Consider the following 20,200-nt stretch of genomic DNA (forward strand, 5'->3'; position numbering starts at 1 on the left):
ATTTAGTGCCGGCAATGATTTTGATGATGAAAATGAAATCAGTGACCATAGAACCAGAAACTGTCCATCCTCAAGGTCACATATATCCAAATTATTTGTCTTATTTTTAAGCCCAAAGGTTATCAACACCATGGTATATAATAAAGCAGTGTCAAATACATAGGTAAAAATTTTCTGAGGCCTGAAATTATACCCCAATGAAACCCCTTACATGGAAAAGTGGGTAAATGAGTGAAAAATAAATTTTTTAGTTTTGCTATTGCTTTGAAATTTTTACTACATAAAGTAGGGATATATGGCATACAATTTCAGTTGAAATTGAATAGATCAGTGCATTTTCCTGGGAGACAGAGCAGTTTATCTGAAACTTTTTCGTGAATTTTTTCATGGCCGCCATCTTTGAGCATGTGACCTTGACCTCAAATTCACTTATATCCAAATTATTTATGTCTACTTTGTTGGCCCAAAAGTTAACAACAACATGCTATATAATTTTTCTGTGTCAGATGCCTTGGTAACTATTCTATGAAGCCTCAAATATACCCCTATAAACCCCTAAATTCCCTCCGGTACAGCAGCAAAGACTCTATGTGGTATTGAAAGGGTTAAGGTTCAGTCTGTGAACAGCTTCAAGACACTCATGTTGAAATATGGATGTGAAGCATGTACTCAATGGACTGCATGGTCATTGGCCTTTGCCATGGGTTCTTGGCGATTGTGCCGAGAGCAGACTGTATCCGGTGGCCATGGTAAGTATATTTACTGATGTTTTACCTTGATAGTATGGTTTAAACATGCACCACATCAACACGGTTATTTCCATTCACTTTTCAAGTTCTAAGTCAATACCGAAACCCATCATGGAAAGTTTCTTTCTGGTTTTCATTTATTCTGCTTAATCTCTAGCGTACCAATGTTTAACTTTGATGCTGGATTAAACATACACTCACGTAAATTTAAGAAAGTTCATATCAAGAACTTTGTTTCTTTTTTTTGTAGGTTGAACAGGAAAAATATGAAAAAGGTGTCAAATGGCTTCAAGAGTTATTATATCAAACTCAGTTTACCCAGGAACGGATTAAGGTTATTGGAAGTAAAATGGCAAATGATGTTGCAAAATTCAAGCGTAAGGCTCAAAAAGTCATCAAAGCTATTGCTTCAGATCTGAATTTCCAAAAAGGTAACAATTGTTTTCATTACATTAAAGATAATTCACAGGTTGCATAAAGTTTTGTTGACTGGAAAATTCGCTTTGTTTTAAATTCAGGTAGTAATCTTTGGGCTTCAGGGATGATGCGTCAACACAAGTTCCTTACAACTTTATTAAAAACGATCAAAAGTGATCCGTCTAAGGTAAAACCTAGCTGAAATTACTTATTATAACCACACTTCTGCTTTTTGGCATGTATGAGAATGAGTATCCTTATAGAATGAGTATCCTTATAGAATGGTTCTGAGAGTAACTTTCTGTTTGCTCTTGGTGGCACAAATTGTTAACACAGCTGATATTTTGTCATTAGGAGGGAGATAGATGTTGGAATAAATAAGAGAGTTCCATCTTCCAGCTCTTCACTGTTTAAAAGGCAACATGGTAGTTTCTTTCTCGTGTTCATATTCTATCCTTGCTCCCCACTCAATTGTGATTATCATCTGACTGAAGTTCTAATCTAGATTCTGGAGTTTATATCGCCTTTTTTCCCACTGGTCAGAACTGGTTTGAGCTGGAATTTTGTGTAACTTGCTCGTAAAGTTGCTCGAGCTATTGTTTTAAAACCAGTATAAACTGGATTCAATTGCAAACTGCTCACAAATTGGCTCGGGTTATTGTTTTCAAAACCAGTATAAACTGGATTTAATTGTAATCTACCCACAAATTGGCTCGAGTCTAAAACAGTTTAAAATCCTCGACAAGAATTACATATCATTAATGGAGAAAATCATATAAAGTTAAAAAGTAAATGCACAGTTACTTCAATAATTATGTCAAATTTAAGGAGATTTCAAATTCATAATACAAATAATTGAATCAAAATACATGTAGAGCCATTATTTGTTGTAAAAATGTTAAAATGTATTACCAAGTTTGTTCTCTGGTTTTATTATGATGTGAAATTAACTACATTACAAAGTTAGTAATGATAGATTGGGACATTTTTTCCCTGGGAGAAAAAAGCTGTGTCAAAGAACAATTTTGGAAGTGAACTTGGAACTGGCCACATCATTGTTTGAAAAATTTGTCCATTTTTAGCAGTACTAATAGAAACTGCTCTATTTGGATGCTCAGATGTAGAGCTGGCCAATTATCTCGAGATCAGTTGCTAAATATGGACTGCAATTTATCAGAAGATGCATGTATATATGGACAGATTTTCATATTCTAATGCAACTACTAAACCGCCACAATTAGGGGTATTTCTCCAGTTGTGTGTTTCAAAAATATCAGTTCAAATTAGTGGCATTAATTCATTAAGTCTATGGTTAACACTGAACTGAATGTCCAGTGCCGCTTGCTAAGGCTTTTTTTAATAGCTTGGTTTATGGGAACCGCCTCCCGAAATTTGAAGAAGTGTTATTTCTATTCCTGTCTGTGGAACAAATTCAGTGAAAAATGTGCAAAAAAGATTTTTAACCTCTGCCGAATGAGAATCCTGCCTTGAATGATGAAAAAATTGAAAAACGCTAGGTTCTTTTTTGATCACAGCCTGCAGAAGTCGAACTTCCCAAGAATAATTTGTTGGACATTGTATATTGCCCTATCGACAGTTCACTCTTCCATCAAAAAGTGATTTTATCTCACTGAGGTAAATTTTTCCTTATTTTTATTTCTTCCTCCGAAATGATATTTTAATGTCTACCCCATAAACCAAGGTATTAGAAAAACAGCCTAAGACCGTATTAATTATGAGCTATAAAATACATCCACTTTCTGTTATTATGCATAAATATTGTATAGGGTATTTGTACGCCGGGTAGCTATAGTAATTCGTAAGTCCGTGCTAATGAGCAACTTACAGATTTAGGGCTATTATATACCTGTAGTAGCAGGAGGCTTCCAGTTCATTTGCTTTGTACAGATGAATGCAGTCCAAAGCCGCGCTCTCCTCTTATCCTTTGGCCACTCATACAATATATTCTAAGAATGTGAGCAGTCCATCACAACACAACGCATGTCATCTTGATTTTGGTGATTTTTGACGAGAAAATCAAAAGTGAAGCACGTAACGGATAACTTCCTGCTTGTTCTGTATTCCCAGAGTGATGTCACCGCGCGCGATTTACGAATTGCGTAATTTCATTGTTGAGTGCGTTGCTATGGCCCTCACGCTAATTTGGGAGTTCGGATGAAAAAAATTTTAACTAATTTTTTGCAAATTAGGGAAAACACATTCTATCTTAAGGAATAAATCTTCTAAATCATTCATTTGTTCTAACTCTGCATAAGGTCGTTAAACTTAAATAAAACATCAGTAAATATACTCCTAAGTTTAACGATCTTTTGCAGAGTTAGAACGATTCTGGAATAAAAACATACGCCATCGTAAATTTAGGAAAGTGCATATTAAGAATTTCATTTCTTGTTGATATTTAAAGTGTCCATTACTTAAGAAAAATTTATCACTAATTTCAGCATGTTTTGATTTGTTTTTAGGCCATTGAAGATATGAATGAATTACGCAGTCTGTTGAGCCATTCAGACAATTTTCGAGTACATATTGCTATGGATGTAGGTCTTCAGTCTACCCTTGGAAGCCTTACTGATTGTTGGAAATCATTTATGCCTGAAGGTTTGCAAGCTGCATCAAAGCTGTATGTAAATCACCTTTGTATTCTACATTTTACATGCCCTACTAGTATTGGGTTATATGGGAATCTCAATGCTTGGATTATGCCGAGAAATACTGTATTTGCTGCCGTACAAGTTGACTTTTTTTTTAGACCAAAAAATCACGCCCATATAAATTGAGGTTGATTTATACGCTGATAATGTAGAGAGAATCCCACGATGATAATGAAATAGTCCAAAATGTTACTGGAGCTATCAGTTTATTCACCGCTTCAACTATTTTTAGGCCAGCTGTAGGCTGAGCCTATTACTATACGAATGGAGCGAATTTAAATGACATGGTGTCCAGAGCTAAGGCCCATTGACTGTGCAACTGAGCATATGTTCATACAAATCATTCAATAGAGCATTATCCATTGTCCAACCCTTATGAAGCTGAATTTTGAAAGAGGGCCTCGTAAAAATTTATATGAGCTTTTTCGCAAAATTCTGATCGCAAAAATATCTGTTTTAAAAAGCCAATCAGAAAGCAAAGACTCCTCTATGATTGGCTTAGCTGCAGAGATCAGCAGGTGTTCACGTGAACCTGCGGTATCGTCTACCGTTTTACTTCTGGGTTTTACTTTAAGATCTAAAATTGTATATCAATATCAATTTCTGTGAAATCTTTAGTTGATTTGGTTTTTGGGAGGAATATATTTATTTGCACTACAGAAAATATCATTGACAATTTTGCAAAGTCTGGGAAAAATAGCTTTTTCTCAAATCGGATGGATGACCTTAATATGCTAATTAACCATGTGCTCAAACTGCAAATTCAATCAAATTTTATTCTGTAAAAATATCAAATCCAATTCAATTTTACTTTATTGAACAAGGTAAAATAGCAAATCCAATTCAATTTTGTTTTATTGAGCAAATTTCAGAAAATTCAATTCTTTTCCGCATTCAAATCAATAAGACCAAAGGAAAAGATTTATCTGAGGTATTTGTTCCAACCAGCTCCAGTCGCTGTCTGTGCTACTTATGAAAACACAATTGAATTGTGTAAATTATTAGCCTGGGATTGACTAGTCTATGAGCTGGGCCATGTATTTGGACAAATTTAACCCACAGAATGCATCATTTGCCATTTTATGAAAAGCTGACAGGCTGGCCATAATGCCCCTTGGGGCTCTTGTCTTAAAGTCATCTTCAGGAATACTGATTATCCTGTATAAATCTCTTTGTTCTGGGTTGTATATTCATTTCACAATTGCTGTTTAGAATAAACTACTAGCTCCAGTAACAATTACAGACTATTTTTAGCATCGGTTGATGTCTATGATGTCATGCCAATGCTTATATAAATAAAAGCTTTCAAGGTAAACCACACTTTGCCCATGGGCAATTTATTCTCGTTAGTTATGTGGTAGATGAGAGGGGGTTAATCGGGTAGGGATGTTTCGGCATTGACATTGGCAGTTGAGAATGGGGAATGAACTGTTTTGAATAGAAAATCATAGATTTATGTACCCCGGTTATCTAAGATATCATTGTGTTTAAATATCAGTGTTATCCCTCCTATCAGAAGTAATGAGATTAATTGGGATTAATTCTCAGTGGCAGAATACATATTTCTAGAGCAGTGGACAGGGTTTGTCGGGGTGCTTGAAAAGCTTGAAATGGCTTGAATTTGATAAATGCTATTCAAGTGCTTGAAAGCGGCTTGAAAATAGATGGAAAGCTTGAAGTAATTATTTTTGACTTTGAATAAAAAAATATGGCTTTAAATTCTTGATTATGACAAATTTCCTTCTTCGAGAATTTTTTTCAATGAAATCGCAGACAGAATACGATCTACAGTTGTTTCTTCTTGTGCATCATGTCCCTGGCATCCATGAAGAAATTAATTGAATTTCATTGAATCGCGAGACTCGTCGAGCATTGATGTAAAATAGATGGCATCGAAATCCCACACCGAGTTGAGAGCCAGGTTGAAGGCAAGCTGGTAATGTTATAGCACGCATATATTCAATCTACTGTTTTATTTTGGACACAGAGATGACGCTCAGCAGGAAGTTAATTAGGGTTTCTGCTGCCTTTGCAGAAACCCCATTGGATACCTGCTGATTATTATTTTAACATATTTTTGTCACGTAAAAATCATCTATCAGATTTGACTACTAACAACTTTGAAACGAAATGTTAAACTCTGATAATGATATAACAGTCTCTTTCTGCGCGTAGTTTCTATGGATGTACTGTGCTTCCTATTTTAAACTTGAAGTTACTTAAATATAGCACCGGTGGAAATAGCAATCATCAATCATGGCGCGCATACTGGCGCGAATCTGAAAGTTTGTGACGTCATTTCATAAATAAATAAAGAAGGAAGGCTCCGAGAATATCCAAATCACAGGTTACTATGAATAACTGGGGTTCGACCATTCACAAGTTAAAAATGTACTTCCTTGTTTGTGAAGTAAGTTTATTCATACTGTTATTAAAAGCAGTTCCTTTTAAACATTCTATAATAGTATAGTTTTGTTCGTGGATATCAATACTTCGAAGAATCAACAGCGGTTTATTTATTTATTGTACCGGTACGCGTTTTCTTAATTGAATTGAATTGGTCCGGTCCAAAAGCGGATCATACTAGTTAGCGTCAGAAAATGTCAGCGTTGGTGATACCTTGTTATCGTCGATATTTAACGGTCTAAAGTCAGTTTATACACCACATACATTACAAATTGGAGGTCCCTTGTACATGTACATCACATCGTGACGCAGCGGCGATGGTAATGTCATAGAAGAACAAAGTCAGTTGAAAATACCAGCTACCCACTGCACCGATAAAGAATGATTGCTAGCCAGAGACCAGTTACAGTCAGTAATGGGGAGTGATGGTACCGTTTGTGATTATGTTTTTATAATGGTTATTGGACGTCAATTTCATACGTGAATTGTAGTCCCATCTGATCGCTTGACTTGTCAGACTGACTTGTCACTCCTCTACTAATAGTAACACTATAAGGCCTTCCCTCCTGCATAGTTTACCCTATAGGCCAAATTTGTGCTTTGGGCCAAATTCGGATTTCTTATCTAGTCGACTTTTTTTCGGAACTAATAATAACCGAATATGCGCTTATCATGCTAACTGTGACCGGACGACACAGTCTCCAGATCGCTAGTTTTCACGCGGTGTGGCGCCACGTCACAGGTGTTTGACCTACTTATCCCCTTACTGCCTAAATGGCAATGTATAAAGCTTATACGGCTTGTATGTATGCCTGGTAGTCCTGGCAACCCCAGGGACTTGTTTTTGTTCGAGTTCGCTGGCGGGTGTATGAATAAAATCTATGTAGGTCACAAAAGTCAATAACGGTGAATCGAGGTCAAGTTGTGTAAACAAAGTAGGGCAAAATTGAAAGCTTTATAAATAGACACAGCGGCTGGTATACGGTGTCTATACATGACGCAGTGGATATAATGAAGATATATAGAGAGAATATGAAGCTGCAGTTAGGGGTAGGGGTACCCGAATGACCCGAAAGTAGGTCAAATTTTTTTTTTTTGACATTTTGGGGGCCTCCTAACGACCCCAGAATAGCTAGATCATCAGAAACAAGCTGAATCATCATATTTTAGTGTAGGGAAGCGTATTAGACCGTCTAGAAGTTTGAGAACCCAATATTTTTTGAAAAAATTTTTTTTTCAAAATAAAGTTAGCAAAATCTCAGGATCTGGTTTTTAGAGAAGTCGCATGGAAAGGCTGTCACTAGCGAATGGTAAAAACACCGTAGCTTCATTCTTCTCGATGTGATTGCCCCCAAAACCTGGCACGTTAGTACTTTGCGCGTAGTAGCACATGCGCGTAGTAGCACACGTGGGTCAACATATCCATGTTGTGAGTTGATCCCTAGGTGGCACTCTTTTGAAAAAAACAGAATGTAACGAACTGATTTCGGGTGAAATCTTTGCTCGCATCCCTGAACGACATTCTATCCAGAAAGGCAGAAACCCGTTATCGCTGCTTGCAGCTATATTTAGGGTTTTCTGTTACATCACAGAAAACCCTATTGAGATTCGCGTGTTTCTTATTATTATTATTATTATTATTTTTTTCCACACATTTTTTATCAAAAGTACATAGGCTTTTTTACATTACCGCTGTTGCCGATACAATCCGTCTGATATCATTCAGCTCACTTCGATCTACAAATACTCCGTGCGAATTTTGAAGAATCAACGTTACAAAAGCACTGTCGGGCCGTGAACATCGAAAATTGAGCCCCATTCAAAGAGCCGACATGTTTTTCTAAGTCGTCTTTCCGAAATCTACCGCACGTTTCTTGTCACATCGATTATCAATTCAAGCATAAATTAACAAATTTATTACCGAAAGATTGCACATTCTGTCGCGGTTTTTAAAAACTAATTTTAACAATAACCCATTTTCCTCATCAAATTATATTACTGATACACAGGAAATTTACTACTTAAGATTTTAAAAGCACTGTCGAGCCGTAAACATCGACAAATCGACGTGTGTCACTACATCGTCGTTCCGGGGCTGAGAATCAAATCGAGTACAAATTAATTCATTACTACCAGTGATTTGGCTGCGGGCCTCAAGCAGTTAATTTAGCAATACCTATTTTTCTTTACCAAATTAACCGTGTATTTACTAAGATAAATCATAAGTGTACCGGGGAGTCGTAGGCCTAAAGTAAACACGCCGAAGAGAAATAGCGGAGAAAAGCTGTTATGTCGACGAGGTATCAAAATAAAAGAATATATTACTTTATTCGGCCGCGGGCTTCAACCTCTATATCAATACCATCAATACTCTATATTTCCTACAGTACATACAGATCATTGTCAAATGCACAAGGTATTTACTAAATACAAGTATATAACACACTCCTATCCGTATGCTGGACTCACACTTGACATTCGGAGTAAGCGTTCGCTGTGGGGGAAAGGAGATAGTTCGCTGTGTCGCTTGAAGTGTTTATCGAGTTTTACGCGGCTTAAGGCCTACCGGTACTGAGATTTACTGTCTCAAACAAACACGGTATAATTGTTGCGTTTATTAACGGACTCATTGGATTGAACTTCAAAACCAAATTTACGATATTTAGGTGGGTTGTTAAATTCAATAGGCCTACGACCAATCTGTCCGGATGTTAGGCCTACGCATATACATAGGCCTACATAGGTTAAAGCTAAGTTCACTGTGAAGGAGGAATCAGATTTATTAAAATGCATGTTAATTAGTGATTAACTGGTTGTGACTTGCAACGATCAATCACAATTATCAATTTTATTGCCAAAAATGAAGATTTTTTTGATAATTTCGTCTCAGCAGACAGCTTTATAAGCCAGACTTTTCATTTGAGTTTTTTCATCATAGATGAAACTGGTATTTCATTAATTCCTAATGACTTAAGCAGGGCGTAGGTCCGCCTTGCAACGGCTTGTGACTCACTGCGACGCCAATCACTGCGACCGCTAGCGACAATTGTGTCGCAACGACTCATCGACCTACGCTCCCTTGCGACGGGTTGCGACTTTCAGCAACGCCAGTCACAAGGAGTCGCACGTATTCAACTTTCTGTGACGCGGTCTTGCGACTGGCAGAAACTAGTCGCACACAGTCACTGACAATCGTATCGCAACCGACTTGCACCGAAACTCGCGATGCATCGCGAGGATCGCATCGCGTCACAAGGCCGACCTACGTCCAGCGATAAGTTACTGCGGAGCCCTAGAAATATCTTTTTTTTCGTTCAAAAGACATTTTTCGCTTGAAAATTCTTTCGTCGGAACAAAATTTATTTCGTTCCAACCAATAATATTCTTTTCGATTGAACAAATTTGAAAAAATCGTTAGAACAAAGTTGAACAAACTTTTTTTTGTCCAAACGAAATGTTTTTCGTTCGAACAATCGTTCGATCGAACAGAATCGTTTTAATTTGAACAAAATTTTCTTGTTAGAACATTAAGTTTTTTATTCAAACAATCATATTGTAAAAAGTTTTTTCTCTGAACCAAAAGTATTAAGTATTTCATTCAATCAAACAGAATTGTTTTCATTCAAACATTCATTCGAAAAAATTGTTTTCGCTCAACCAAATATTTTTGACGGGACAAAATGTTTTTCATTTCAACAATAACATAGCTTTTCATTCAATCACATGTTTTTGTCAGAATGAAGTAAGTTTTGATTCAAACAAAAAGCGTATTGTTCGATCAAACTGAATTGTTTTTACTTGAACAAGATTTTCTTGTCGGAACATTAAGTTTTTTGGTCGAACAGCGTGTTAAGTTCGTTTTTTGGAAATATACTCGGTCTGGTATATTTTGGATTACTGTGTATGTCATTTGTCAGGACATTAAACAGAAGACGACTTAGGATACTACCTTGCGTGACTCCACTAGTTAGACTGACTTGTTCCAAGATGAGGCGTTCCGTTGATTTCGGCTACAATTTTTCGTTCAGAGATAACTGCTGAGCCATTTGGGCGACCTATCATTGATACTGTTTCCTAATAGCCTGTTTAGTAATGGCTGATGTTGTGCCTTATCAAATGCTTTGTCGAAATCCACCGTTGAACAGGATTCTAAGACTGTGTAGAAAACCCGTTATCGCTGCTTTGCAGCTATATTTATTATTATTTTTCACCTTTTCATATTGGATCTTACTGAAAATCTATAAACTTCTGTCACTCGCTTCCATTCTCAATGAAACCATATTTTATCACAGGTACTTCGTTGCATTGACAAATACTGCACGGGTTTTTCATCTGATCCTCACAGTTTAACCACTTCAACCTTGTTATTCTTCGAAGTGGTGTATGTTGCTTAGGAGTATGTTGCCGACAGTTATAATCCGGGGCAATCAAATGCAAATTGTGTACTTTATTGTTTCTTTTCCCAATATCATGCAAGTAATATTTCGATGTGACGATAATATAAGATGATGAATAATGAAACGTTTTAACATAAAATAATTCATATGCTATAGTCAATTTGGGGGTGTTATGCGGAACGATTAGTTGTCAATGGAGTCACGTAGAGTTAGACTGGTTACCGGGATCTACCTTCAGGTACAGGAATCAGACGCCACTCGGCTGGCTGCTTGTCACTTTGATTATCAATTCAAGTATAAATAAACAAATTTATTACCGAAAGACTTCACATTCAGCCGCGGTCTTCAGTCACAGTAATTTTAACAATTTATGCCTGGAAATAACTCCAAGAATTGGATTTTTTGCCCACTTGGGACTGTAGTCCCAGCGGGCTATAGCTCTTCAATGCAATGTCTTAATATTAGTGTCTACCCTAGACACATCTTCAGCCCAAAAACCGGCCCTGTCAGACTCCATGGTATGGTTCTCCAGTAGCACCATCATAAATCACTGGAAACGCAATTTTATCGATATCTTCGTTATAACTGAGGCTTTTTCCCCAAAACTTGGTTCATCAGTACATTTTAAATAAATTAGCCATCCACTTATATGAGTTAGCTCCTAGGTGGCACTCGTCCGTCTTGTGTAACTGGATTTGACGAAATCCTTGTATGAAATTTAATCCAAAACAGCAGAAACCTGTTATCGCTGCTTTGCAGCTATATTTATTCTTGAAATCTTGAATTATTCTTGAAATACCTGGTTAGACAAATTTCCCTTGCACAACGCAGATATGGGATATTGTTTCCACTAAAAGAGGTGATAAATTTGTTGTTTTTCTTGGCCCTAAAATTTTGCAAAAAAACGATTCTACCTACCTACCAACTTATCCTAAAAATTTGAGTCGGTGTAACAGCAAACAGACAATTAATTTGGGATGGCCTCATCCAAATATTGATTGATATACGCAAAATCAAGTAAAATTAACCATTTTTTTCAATCGAGCGTCATATTATACATTACACGCTTGTTACTGAAAAACTTCAGATATTACTGAAAATTTATGATATTGTTCTGATTTAGTCAGACACGGGGTTTGCAGGTCTGCTCATGGTGTATTCCTTTTTTTTTAAATCAATTTCATTTTCGAGGGGGAAACTAATCTTTTGTACTACGTGTCTTAGCAATCTTGCCGGACTTTCTATTGCAAAGTTTGTTTGAAGTTCATTCCATGGGTCCGTTAATAAAAAGTATGGTCCATGTTGCCGATAATCTGTTTATCACCATTGTGTTTTCTGATGTTAATTACGAATCGCTGAAAATTCATTATCTTGTCGTCAAGATTTTTTGGCAATTTTTGCGAAATTTTTGTTTTCTGCCGCAAAACCAGATCGTGATGACTCATAAAACGAGTGCACCAGCTCACGGTTGCTCTAAAATCTTTCGCATATTCTTTGTTCTTTTCTGCCCATTTTGTAGCTTGGAGTCGGATCTCCTCCCTGGATACAACCAAACCAATCTGAAGTTGTTCGGCTGTCCACTTGGCGACTTCTTTTTCGAGTTCAGGCCATTTGGGTGGGTTCTTCTGATTGCATTTGCTCGTCTTTTTCATGCTTTTTAGAACTGTTAAATTCTTCTTCCGGCCCGCACTTGCTTTTCGTTGGCGCCAAAGCGTGCAGAGTGTTAACGTTGGTCGTTTCCATAACTAGATTAACAACTTTCAATTTGAAATCTGCATCATATCACATTCTTTTCTTCGCTGGAGCCATTGTGAGTGTATTGTATGTCAACTGGAACTGATATCGGCCTTAAAATTTTCAATTATTTTTACTTATTTGCTATGAATTGAATTACTGAGTGGAAATTCTGTGCACTGATTGGTTAATTACTGAGAATTTACTAATTTTTGAGAGATTTACAAAGTTAGTCATCGCCTTTGTTTTGATAGTGCCGGATGAGTGACAGGCAACTATAGCCTGAGAAATTAACATGGAATTACAGGAGATGCGCGCTTTGCTATTGAACCTAATTTGACCCGAATTATCGTGATCAAAGTTTTTCGTTGGTTCTTCAATTTGATAACATTAAAGTACCGAAAATATATGGTCATGCACACAATAAACAAACTATAATGCATAAAACAGTTTATTAACTGTAAAATGTATCTTTCAAATTTTGCAGTAAAATTATGATCTTTCAATATATTGAATTTGAATTGATGTCATTGTGCAATCAGCCTCCATCCACTAACTTCAGAATAATCAGCTGTTGCTATCACCATTTCCTGAAAATAGACTCGGAAAAAATTCAATACCGATTTTTTTATCGCTGCGCAAGGGACTCTGCTTATTGGACAGTAATATGCAAAATACCTAATATGAACCTTCAGAAAGACACCACAGCTTATTGGCCGAGTCGGCTTAATCACCGGAAAATACGGTAGTAAATATCTTGTCATTGGTAAAGTGTAGCGATGAAGAAAATAGGTATTTGTAAAAATAACTGTTTGAAGACCGCGGCTGAAAGTGAAGTCTTTTGGCAATGAATTTGTTTATTTATAAGCGCACAGCGAGTGCTGAAGGCGCGAGCTGGAAGCTCCTTAAGTCATTCGCGCGTATGAGGCAAATTCAAATTTTCTATATTTCTCCATACCGTCCTTCTCAAAAAGTGTAGTTTACATCTGGTACACATGGGCATTGGCTAAATCGCGGCAACGAAAATTACGGTCACGGACGGACTTTCGTCGAAACTTGCGGGCCGCGTCGCACGGGTTATTTAAATACGTGACTGATGGATTACAAAATGATTTTGTGTAATTTTACAAAGATTACTCACAATATAATATCAAAAAATGTTATTTTTAGTTCGTATTTCTCCGTGGAAACCGATTGGAAGACTGCATGCGAATCCCACAAAAAGCACAGTCCCCTTAGCAACGGGTCGAATTTTTTAGAATAACAAGCGCGCCAGTTTCACAGCATCGCTAAGGGTCGAGTCCTGGAGAATAACGCGCGCGCACGGTCCGCATGTTACAAAATGACCATCCCGTTACATACAAGTAAATTTTGCCAATCCCTGGAGTAAAATGCCATGCGTTTTTTAACATATCTTATCTTTTTATGTGTCTTTTGCTCCCGTTTTTCAAACGTTATTCCCCTTCTCTGTGTCGAGTAAAATTCGTATAGGCCTACATAACGCTATAACCCATATTTCAAATACCGTTGTTCCATTAATTAACTTTAATTATAAAACTATTGAATATATTATTCCATTAATTATAAAACTATTGAAGCCATGAGATTTAATGTAGAAATCTGACGATTTTTAAATAAGGCTTACAGAAAAATTTATTCTTGTATAATCAATAAAAAAAATAGGCTTTCAATTTGTAATCAACATTCCCAAACTCCCACGTTGTTTTTTCGCAGAAAATTATTTTTTTAAATTTAATCGAGGGTCCCTTAATTCGCTCGAAGATCTATCATATTTTGGGTGATTTTCTATTCACGCCTTTGGTACCTTCCTTCGGCAAAACCTACGTTTTTTTCAATGTAGAACTTGGGAACAAATTTCTTGTGTAAAATTTATAAAACTATTAAAGCCGTGAAGATTTAATGTAGAACATATCTGACAAAATAAAACAAACAAGGCTTTCAATTTGAAATCAATACTCCCAAAGCATGTTTTTTTCGCAAAAAGTAAATTCCTTTTCTATATTTGATCACGGCGAATCTTCGCTTAAAGAACTTCAATATTTTGAGTGATTTTCTTGGGCCACGGACCACACCGAACATAGGTGCCCCCGCCAAACCTACGTTTTTTACAATGTAGAATTCTATATGAGTTGGGAAGGGCACTCGCCTCTATTTATTCATTAAACTTAACTTAACTTAAAACTGGCTGTGCGCTTCACCAAGTTTCGACTTTGACATATTACTTGAATTGATAATAGTGACAAGCTGCCTGCTGTCGATTTCGGGATGACTACTCAGAAAAACATGTTGCCTCATTTTTGGGGCTCAATTTTCAATGCTTACGGCCCGACAGTGCTTTTGTAACTTCGATTCATCGAAATTCCCATGTAGTATCTGTAGACGGAAGTGCGCTAAATGAAATTAAACGGTTTGTATCGGAAACAGCGATAAGGTACGAAAGCCTTTGCAGTTTTGACGAAGTTGTCAAATAATAATAAACACGCGAATATCAATTGGGTTTGTCTGTGATGTAACAGAAAACCCTAACTAGTTTCGTCATCAACAGAACAGTATTAATGTGGTTTAACAATACAAAAAAACGTAGGCTAAATCGTTCGGCAGAAAAATGAAATTCATTCAATTCTTAAGTCTGTGGTCCTCCCATCAACATCGTCATAGAACATTTTCCGGTGTAAACAGAGTTGCCACTTCTCCGGATTTCTCCGGAATTGCGGATTTTAAAAAAATCCAATTTCATATCCGGATTTTCGGAAGAAGTCAAATAACCACAAAAGAAAACATAGCGAAAAAAATTAAATCAATTCGGGATTCGACCCTAAACATCAAAACGTGACGGCTCCGTAGAGGGTTCGAAAAAGCTCTATTGTGCTGCCACGTAGTGGCAACAACCCCGCAGTACACGATTAAACCAAGATGACGCGACGATCGAGGCAGCAACAACCCCGCAGTACACGATTAAACCAAGATGACGCGACGATCGAAATCGACTGATGCTTCGTTTGTTTTTGGCTCTGGTTTATATATGAGGTGTATTTGACGGAACCAATCGCTATTTGAAAAAATGATCTATAGGCGGTAATGAAAGTGAGGCCTATAACGCGTATTGCGCCAGAACGCATCTCCTGGCGTTCTAATTTCAAAAATTTTTCTGGGGGAGGGCCCACAGACCCCCCGACTTATTTTGGGTTCCGGATTTTTAGCTTCACATAAGTGGCAACTCTGTGTAAAGCATTAACCTCTTAATACCTTACCACAGTATAATTTACCAATTCTTCAAGGCCCAGGGGCCTCTTGGCTGTTGCCAACACGATTGAGAATATATGAAAAGTTTCTTGAATGATGGGACATACACGGTGAGTGTTTGACCTTAGTCGATACACTGAGTTGACTTGTACACAGGCAAATGCAGCATTTTCTTCAAAATAAAAATTTTTGAAATGAGTAATCTAGAACAAACTCAATGTGTTAGACACAATGTCCTATATTATTTGTTTTTACTCATCATCTCTGCTCAAACCAGCTATAGTTGTAAATCATTGTCATGATTATGGTTGTTCTGTTCTCCATCCATTAATATTATTTATGTACTTTCAGATCATCGCCACCACCAATTTCTAAATATTTGTATGATCCTGCAGGAGGTCCAAGCAATGGAGTAATTGCTGGTATTGGCTCTGTTGAATCAAACTACCTCACACAGAGTACACGCTGTATAACATCATACACTGATCCTGATTTGCCACCATTGCTAGTCCTCATTCAATATCTGACACAATTAGAAGGACAAATGTGGAGACAGATTCGAGGCCTAGGATTATCCTACAACTACAGGTGAGACTAATAACTTTATGTAGTGATTACGTAGTGACTGTAATAGTTATTGATTGCTGTTAAATCATTTTCATACCCCTACAACGCAATGGAGGGGGGAATACTAGAGTTAGGTCATCTGGCATTCGTCGTCCATCTGTGGACACAATCTTGTCCATAGATCTCCTTAAATACTGGCTCTCCTCGTAACTTTACTCATATGTTTTTCTACGTATGTACGGTACAGCCTAGAAGTAACATAACTCATAACGCGTTCGTCAGAGATCGTTCGTTTTTGTTTTTCGGTTTACCTTTCTTGGCGATGTTGAAGTTGGCATTGAGCCAATTATGTAAAATCGCGGTACGTTTTTTTATGTGAGCATTTGTTTCATTGGTTCTCGGGTTAAACGACGTATAATCGATGCGGTCGAAGACATGGCGAACCTCTGTCGATGACATGGTCCACTTTGTTAAAATTCTACGAAAAACTGTTGGCGGGAAAATTCTTAGCTTTTAAATTGCAATGACCTCGATTGGGGGGCATTGTTTAGGTAGATGAGATGTGCGCCCATCAAATATGGCCTCCAAGGTGGCTATTATGAATTATATTGTAAGCACGATAATGCCTACAATTCTTGATGGATTTACTTGAAACTCGTTTTGATGATTGGGGCAGGTAAGATGTTCACCCCTATTGAAAATTGAGGTCATCGCGCATTCAATATGCTTGCTAGGACAGACATCTTGATTTTCATGCTAGCATGATTAACAATTCTTAAAGGATTTACATTATACAAATGTACTTGTTGTGATGATTGGGGCAGGTAAGATGTTCCCCACTTTCGAAAAATGGAGGCCATCAGCCATCAAATATGGCCACCAGGGTTGCCATCTTGAATTTTTTGTTTAGCACAATTCAGCCAGGAATATCTGATGGATATCCATGAAACTTGATGTGAGAGTTAAGACAAGTTTATCCGTGTACGACTTTTTATCCACTTCTTAAGAGACTTAAAAACATTTCTTGCTACTGCTTGTTAACATGGTTGGGTCATTACGATAGCTTAACCAGGAATATTTTTATTTGCACTACAGAAAATGTCAATGACAAATATAGCTGCAAAGCAGCGATAACGAGTTTTCTGAGCAGGCGTGCTATTCATAATTTGAAAAGTGGATAATAGAAATATATCAATGCGGGATACGCATTTGATGTGTCAAGTCACACCAATACGGTGTAACATAATTTATAGTTATAGTCAAATTGGGGGTTACTCGGGTCGTTTAGTTGTCTGTGGAGTCGAGTAGATTGGTTACCCATCTGTAACATTGGTTACAGAAACGACTCGTCAGCTTGATGAGTTGTATGTATTATGATTGTGCGCCACCTGCATTTTCCGAAATAATGTTCATATAATTATTTGAAGGGACGATTGAAATCAATTATGAACGTACATCTGAATATGTAATAGTCCTTAGTAACTTTCTGTTGCAGAGGGCATAGAAAAGATTTTGAAATTATTTAATTAAAATGTAAATTTTATTTACGAAAAATAAACTATTATGGTCAGTACAAAATTGAAAATTCATAGTGTATTTTTAAGAACAAGCTTACATAGCTTACAGAATACATCACGTACATTTGAATTTTATAAGTGATGGGTAAAAATCAACGTGTGACAGAAAAAAATGTAGTTAATTATTTAACAATATCGAAATATGTGCTCTCTTTTTAAACTAATGGAGTGATACGCAATTAATCACATGGCCTGTATTGAAAGATAGAACATACAAGTTGGATATTTATAAGTCGAAACATGTGAACAGAAACTAAAACTTTGATGTCAGTGACCAGTATGGAATTACACAACGACAATTGGCTTTAAACTCAACAAACATTATTAAAGAATGTTTCAAACAAAAAGCTTTATATAACAACATGAATAAATTTGTGTGTACAAAACAAGAAAGTACATTTTGAACTTTTGAATGCTCGAATCCCATTTATTCACAGTAACCTGTGATTTGGCGATTCTCGAAGCCATCCTTCTTGATGACGTCACTAACAAGTGGTCACGGCCGTACGCGTGCACTCATTTCTTTGAAAATCTAGCGAGCGGGCACTGGTGCCCGCGCTCTCAATGCGGAAGTTTTTGTCATTCCGAATTTTTCAGTCGGCAACGGACGTTTATCGTTGTAAGTGATGTAATATGTGAAAAAAATACGGGGAAACCTATCTCAATTTGTTTTTAGCGATGCAGCGGAACTAATAAGGAACATTTTGCTATGTAACATGACCATAGTACACTATCCCTGATGGAATAATAAGCTCCACTCAACAAAAACTCATTCCCGTGCAGTTTCAGCACACACACAGCCCCCTTACCTACCATCAATGCCTAACCCCTGTTCGACCAACTGTGGGCGTTTTCCTTCGAAACATAAGCCTAATTGTAAAAGATAGGCATTAATCTAAGTTTATGCTGCATCTTTATCATGAAACCTAAGAAAGATTATTCTATTATTTAGGCCTATTCAAATTTTCTGTCCACTACCACGTGGAAAAAAGACCCAGTCAAATTTGTGCATCACGCTTTGACGAAGAAATTGGTTCTAGGCTATAAATTTTACGACTCAAACGAATCTTTTTCTCAACAAAACCACTTTTAGTTTGATGCAAAATGTCATTTGCTTTTAAAATCTGTAACTAGGCCTAATCAAAAGGATATTTCAAAAGCAAACAACTCAAGCCGGGCCAAGAGCCATATTGAATTCAATTTTTTCCGAACCATTATGCCTCTTTCATCATAACATTATTTATCCTATTTCAAGATCTTAGGCCTACAAGTAGAGAGGGCCTACATTGGGTTCAAATCGGAATTTTAAGATTTATTTCATTTAATTCCAGGTTTTCACTGTAGATTATTAAAGACATGTGGCATTGTGGGAGTTCATAGTTGTTTCATAATCCATCATTTGTAAGTGTAAGGCTATTTTAGGGATTCGAAACCGACATTTTGTAAATTTTGTAGCTTTATTACGTTTGATTCCAGATGTTTATCATGACACGTTTTATTTTTGGGGTTTGTCAGCGAGTTGGTATGCTGTCGGCAGAAGTAGTTTGATAATTCGTTTCATGTAAGTAAACAGCTATTTGAAGGATTCGAAACCGAAATCTGTATTGTGAATTTTTTAGTTGTATTTTGTTTGATTCTAGGTGTTTATCATGAATAGGACATGATTCATTTTGGTAGTTTGTCCGCGAGTGTGTATACTGTCAAATGAAGTTTCTTCGTCAATTTGTCGTATGTAAGTATCAATCTATAGGTTATATATTAGGGGTTCGATACAGAAATTTGGTGAATTCCTCAGATTTATTTTCATTTATTCCAGGTTGTTATCAGAAAAATATGTACTTTATTTCATAGGTTGGTCTTTGATTGAAAACTAAAAATGGATGATAGTTCTAAATTTGATGTTGATTCACATGACCAATCTAGTAAGTATGGCTCACTCGTCTTTTAGAATAAGAGACCTATTGCATTAATCCTTCAATTCAAGTTGCTATACAACCTTTTATACAGATATTAACCTTATCAATATAAACATGTATTTGCCATTAGCCATACAATTCAGTAAAACTTTTCCCGTCCAGATTTTGAAACATCATTTGACTCAATTTTTCCTCCTAGAAAATTGCTTTAGCTCATTCCAATGTTCGCAGTAAAAGTGAATTGTAGCATGTATGATTCCCATCCATCAATTTTGTCTTGTTTCGTATTTCTAGCGAAATCATCTCGAAAAAGTCTGAGGTCGAGGCAGGTGGTGGCCAGAAAAAGATATATTCTCGGGAAATATTTAAAGACGCATGGCAAACACACTTATTGTTCACTTTTTTCCTATCCTTATTTTGAAATTGAAGTATTGTAATAAACTATTGATTTATTTTTGTTGATCAATGCAACTAGTTTTGTTGTTTTCCTTCTTAATTTAC

At 36.7% G+C, this 20,200-nt stretch overlaps 1 protein-coding gene and 1 long non-coding RNA gene across 4 annotated transcripts in view; both read left to right on the top strand.

Moving 5' to 3' along the window:
• Positions 1–20,200, top strand: part of LOC141915405 (uncharacterized protein C05D11.1-like) — a 184,920-nt gene that overhangs the window by 118,178 nt on the left and 46,542 nt on the right. For all 3 annotated transcript variants that reach the window (XM_074806919.1, XM_074806920.1, XM_074806918.1), the window contains exons 15-18: positions 1,000–1,180; positions 1,268–1,353; positions 3,650–3,807; positions 15,991–16,227. In XM_074806919.1, coding sequence (XP_074663020.1) covers positions 1,000–1,180; positions 1,268–1,353; positions 3,650–3,807; positions 15,991–16,227 — 662 coding nt within the window. The remainder of the gene's footprint in view (positions 1–999; positions 1,181–1,267; positions 1,354–3,649; positions 3,808–15,990; positions 16,228–20,200) is intronic.
• On the top strand, positions 18,827–19,517 carry LOC141898110 (uncharacterized). Its single transcript, XR_012618512.1, has 3 exons — positions 18,827–19,184; positions 19,260–19,344; positions 19,424–19,517. It is a non-coding gene; the product is annotated as an uncharacterized LOC141898110 (long non-coding RNA).

This window comes from Tubulanus polymorphus, chromosome 1, assembly GCF_964204645.1.
Source record: "Tubulanus polymorphus chromosome 1, tnTubPoly1.2, whole genome shotgun sequence".
NCBI classification, from domain to species: domain Eukaryota; kingdom Metazoa; phylum Nemertea; class Palaeonemertea; order Tubulaniformes; family Tubulanidae; genus Tubulanus; species Tubulanus polymorphus.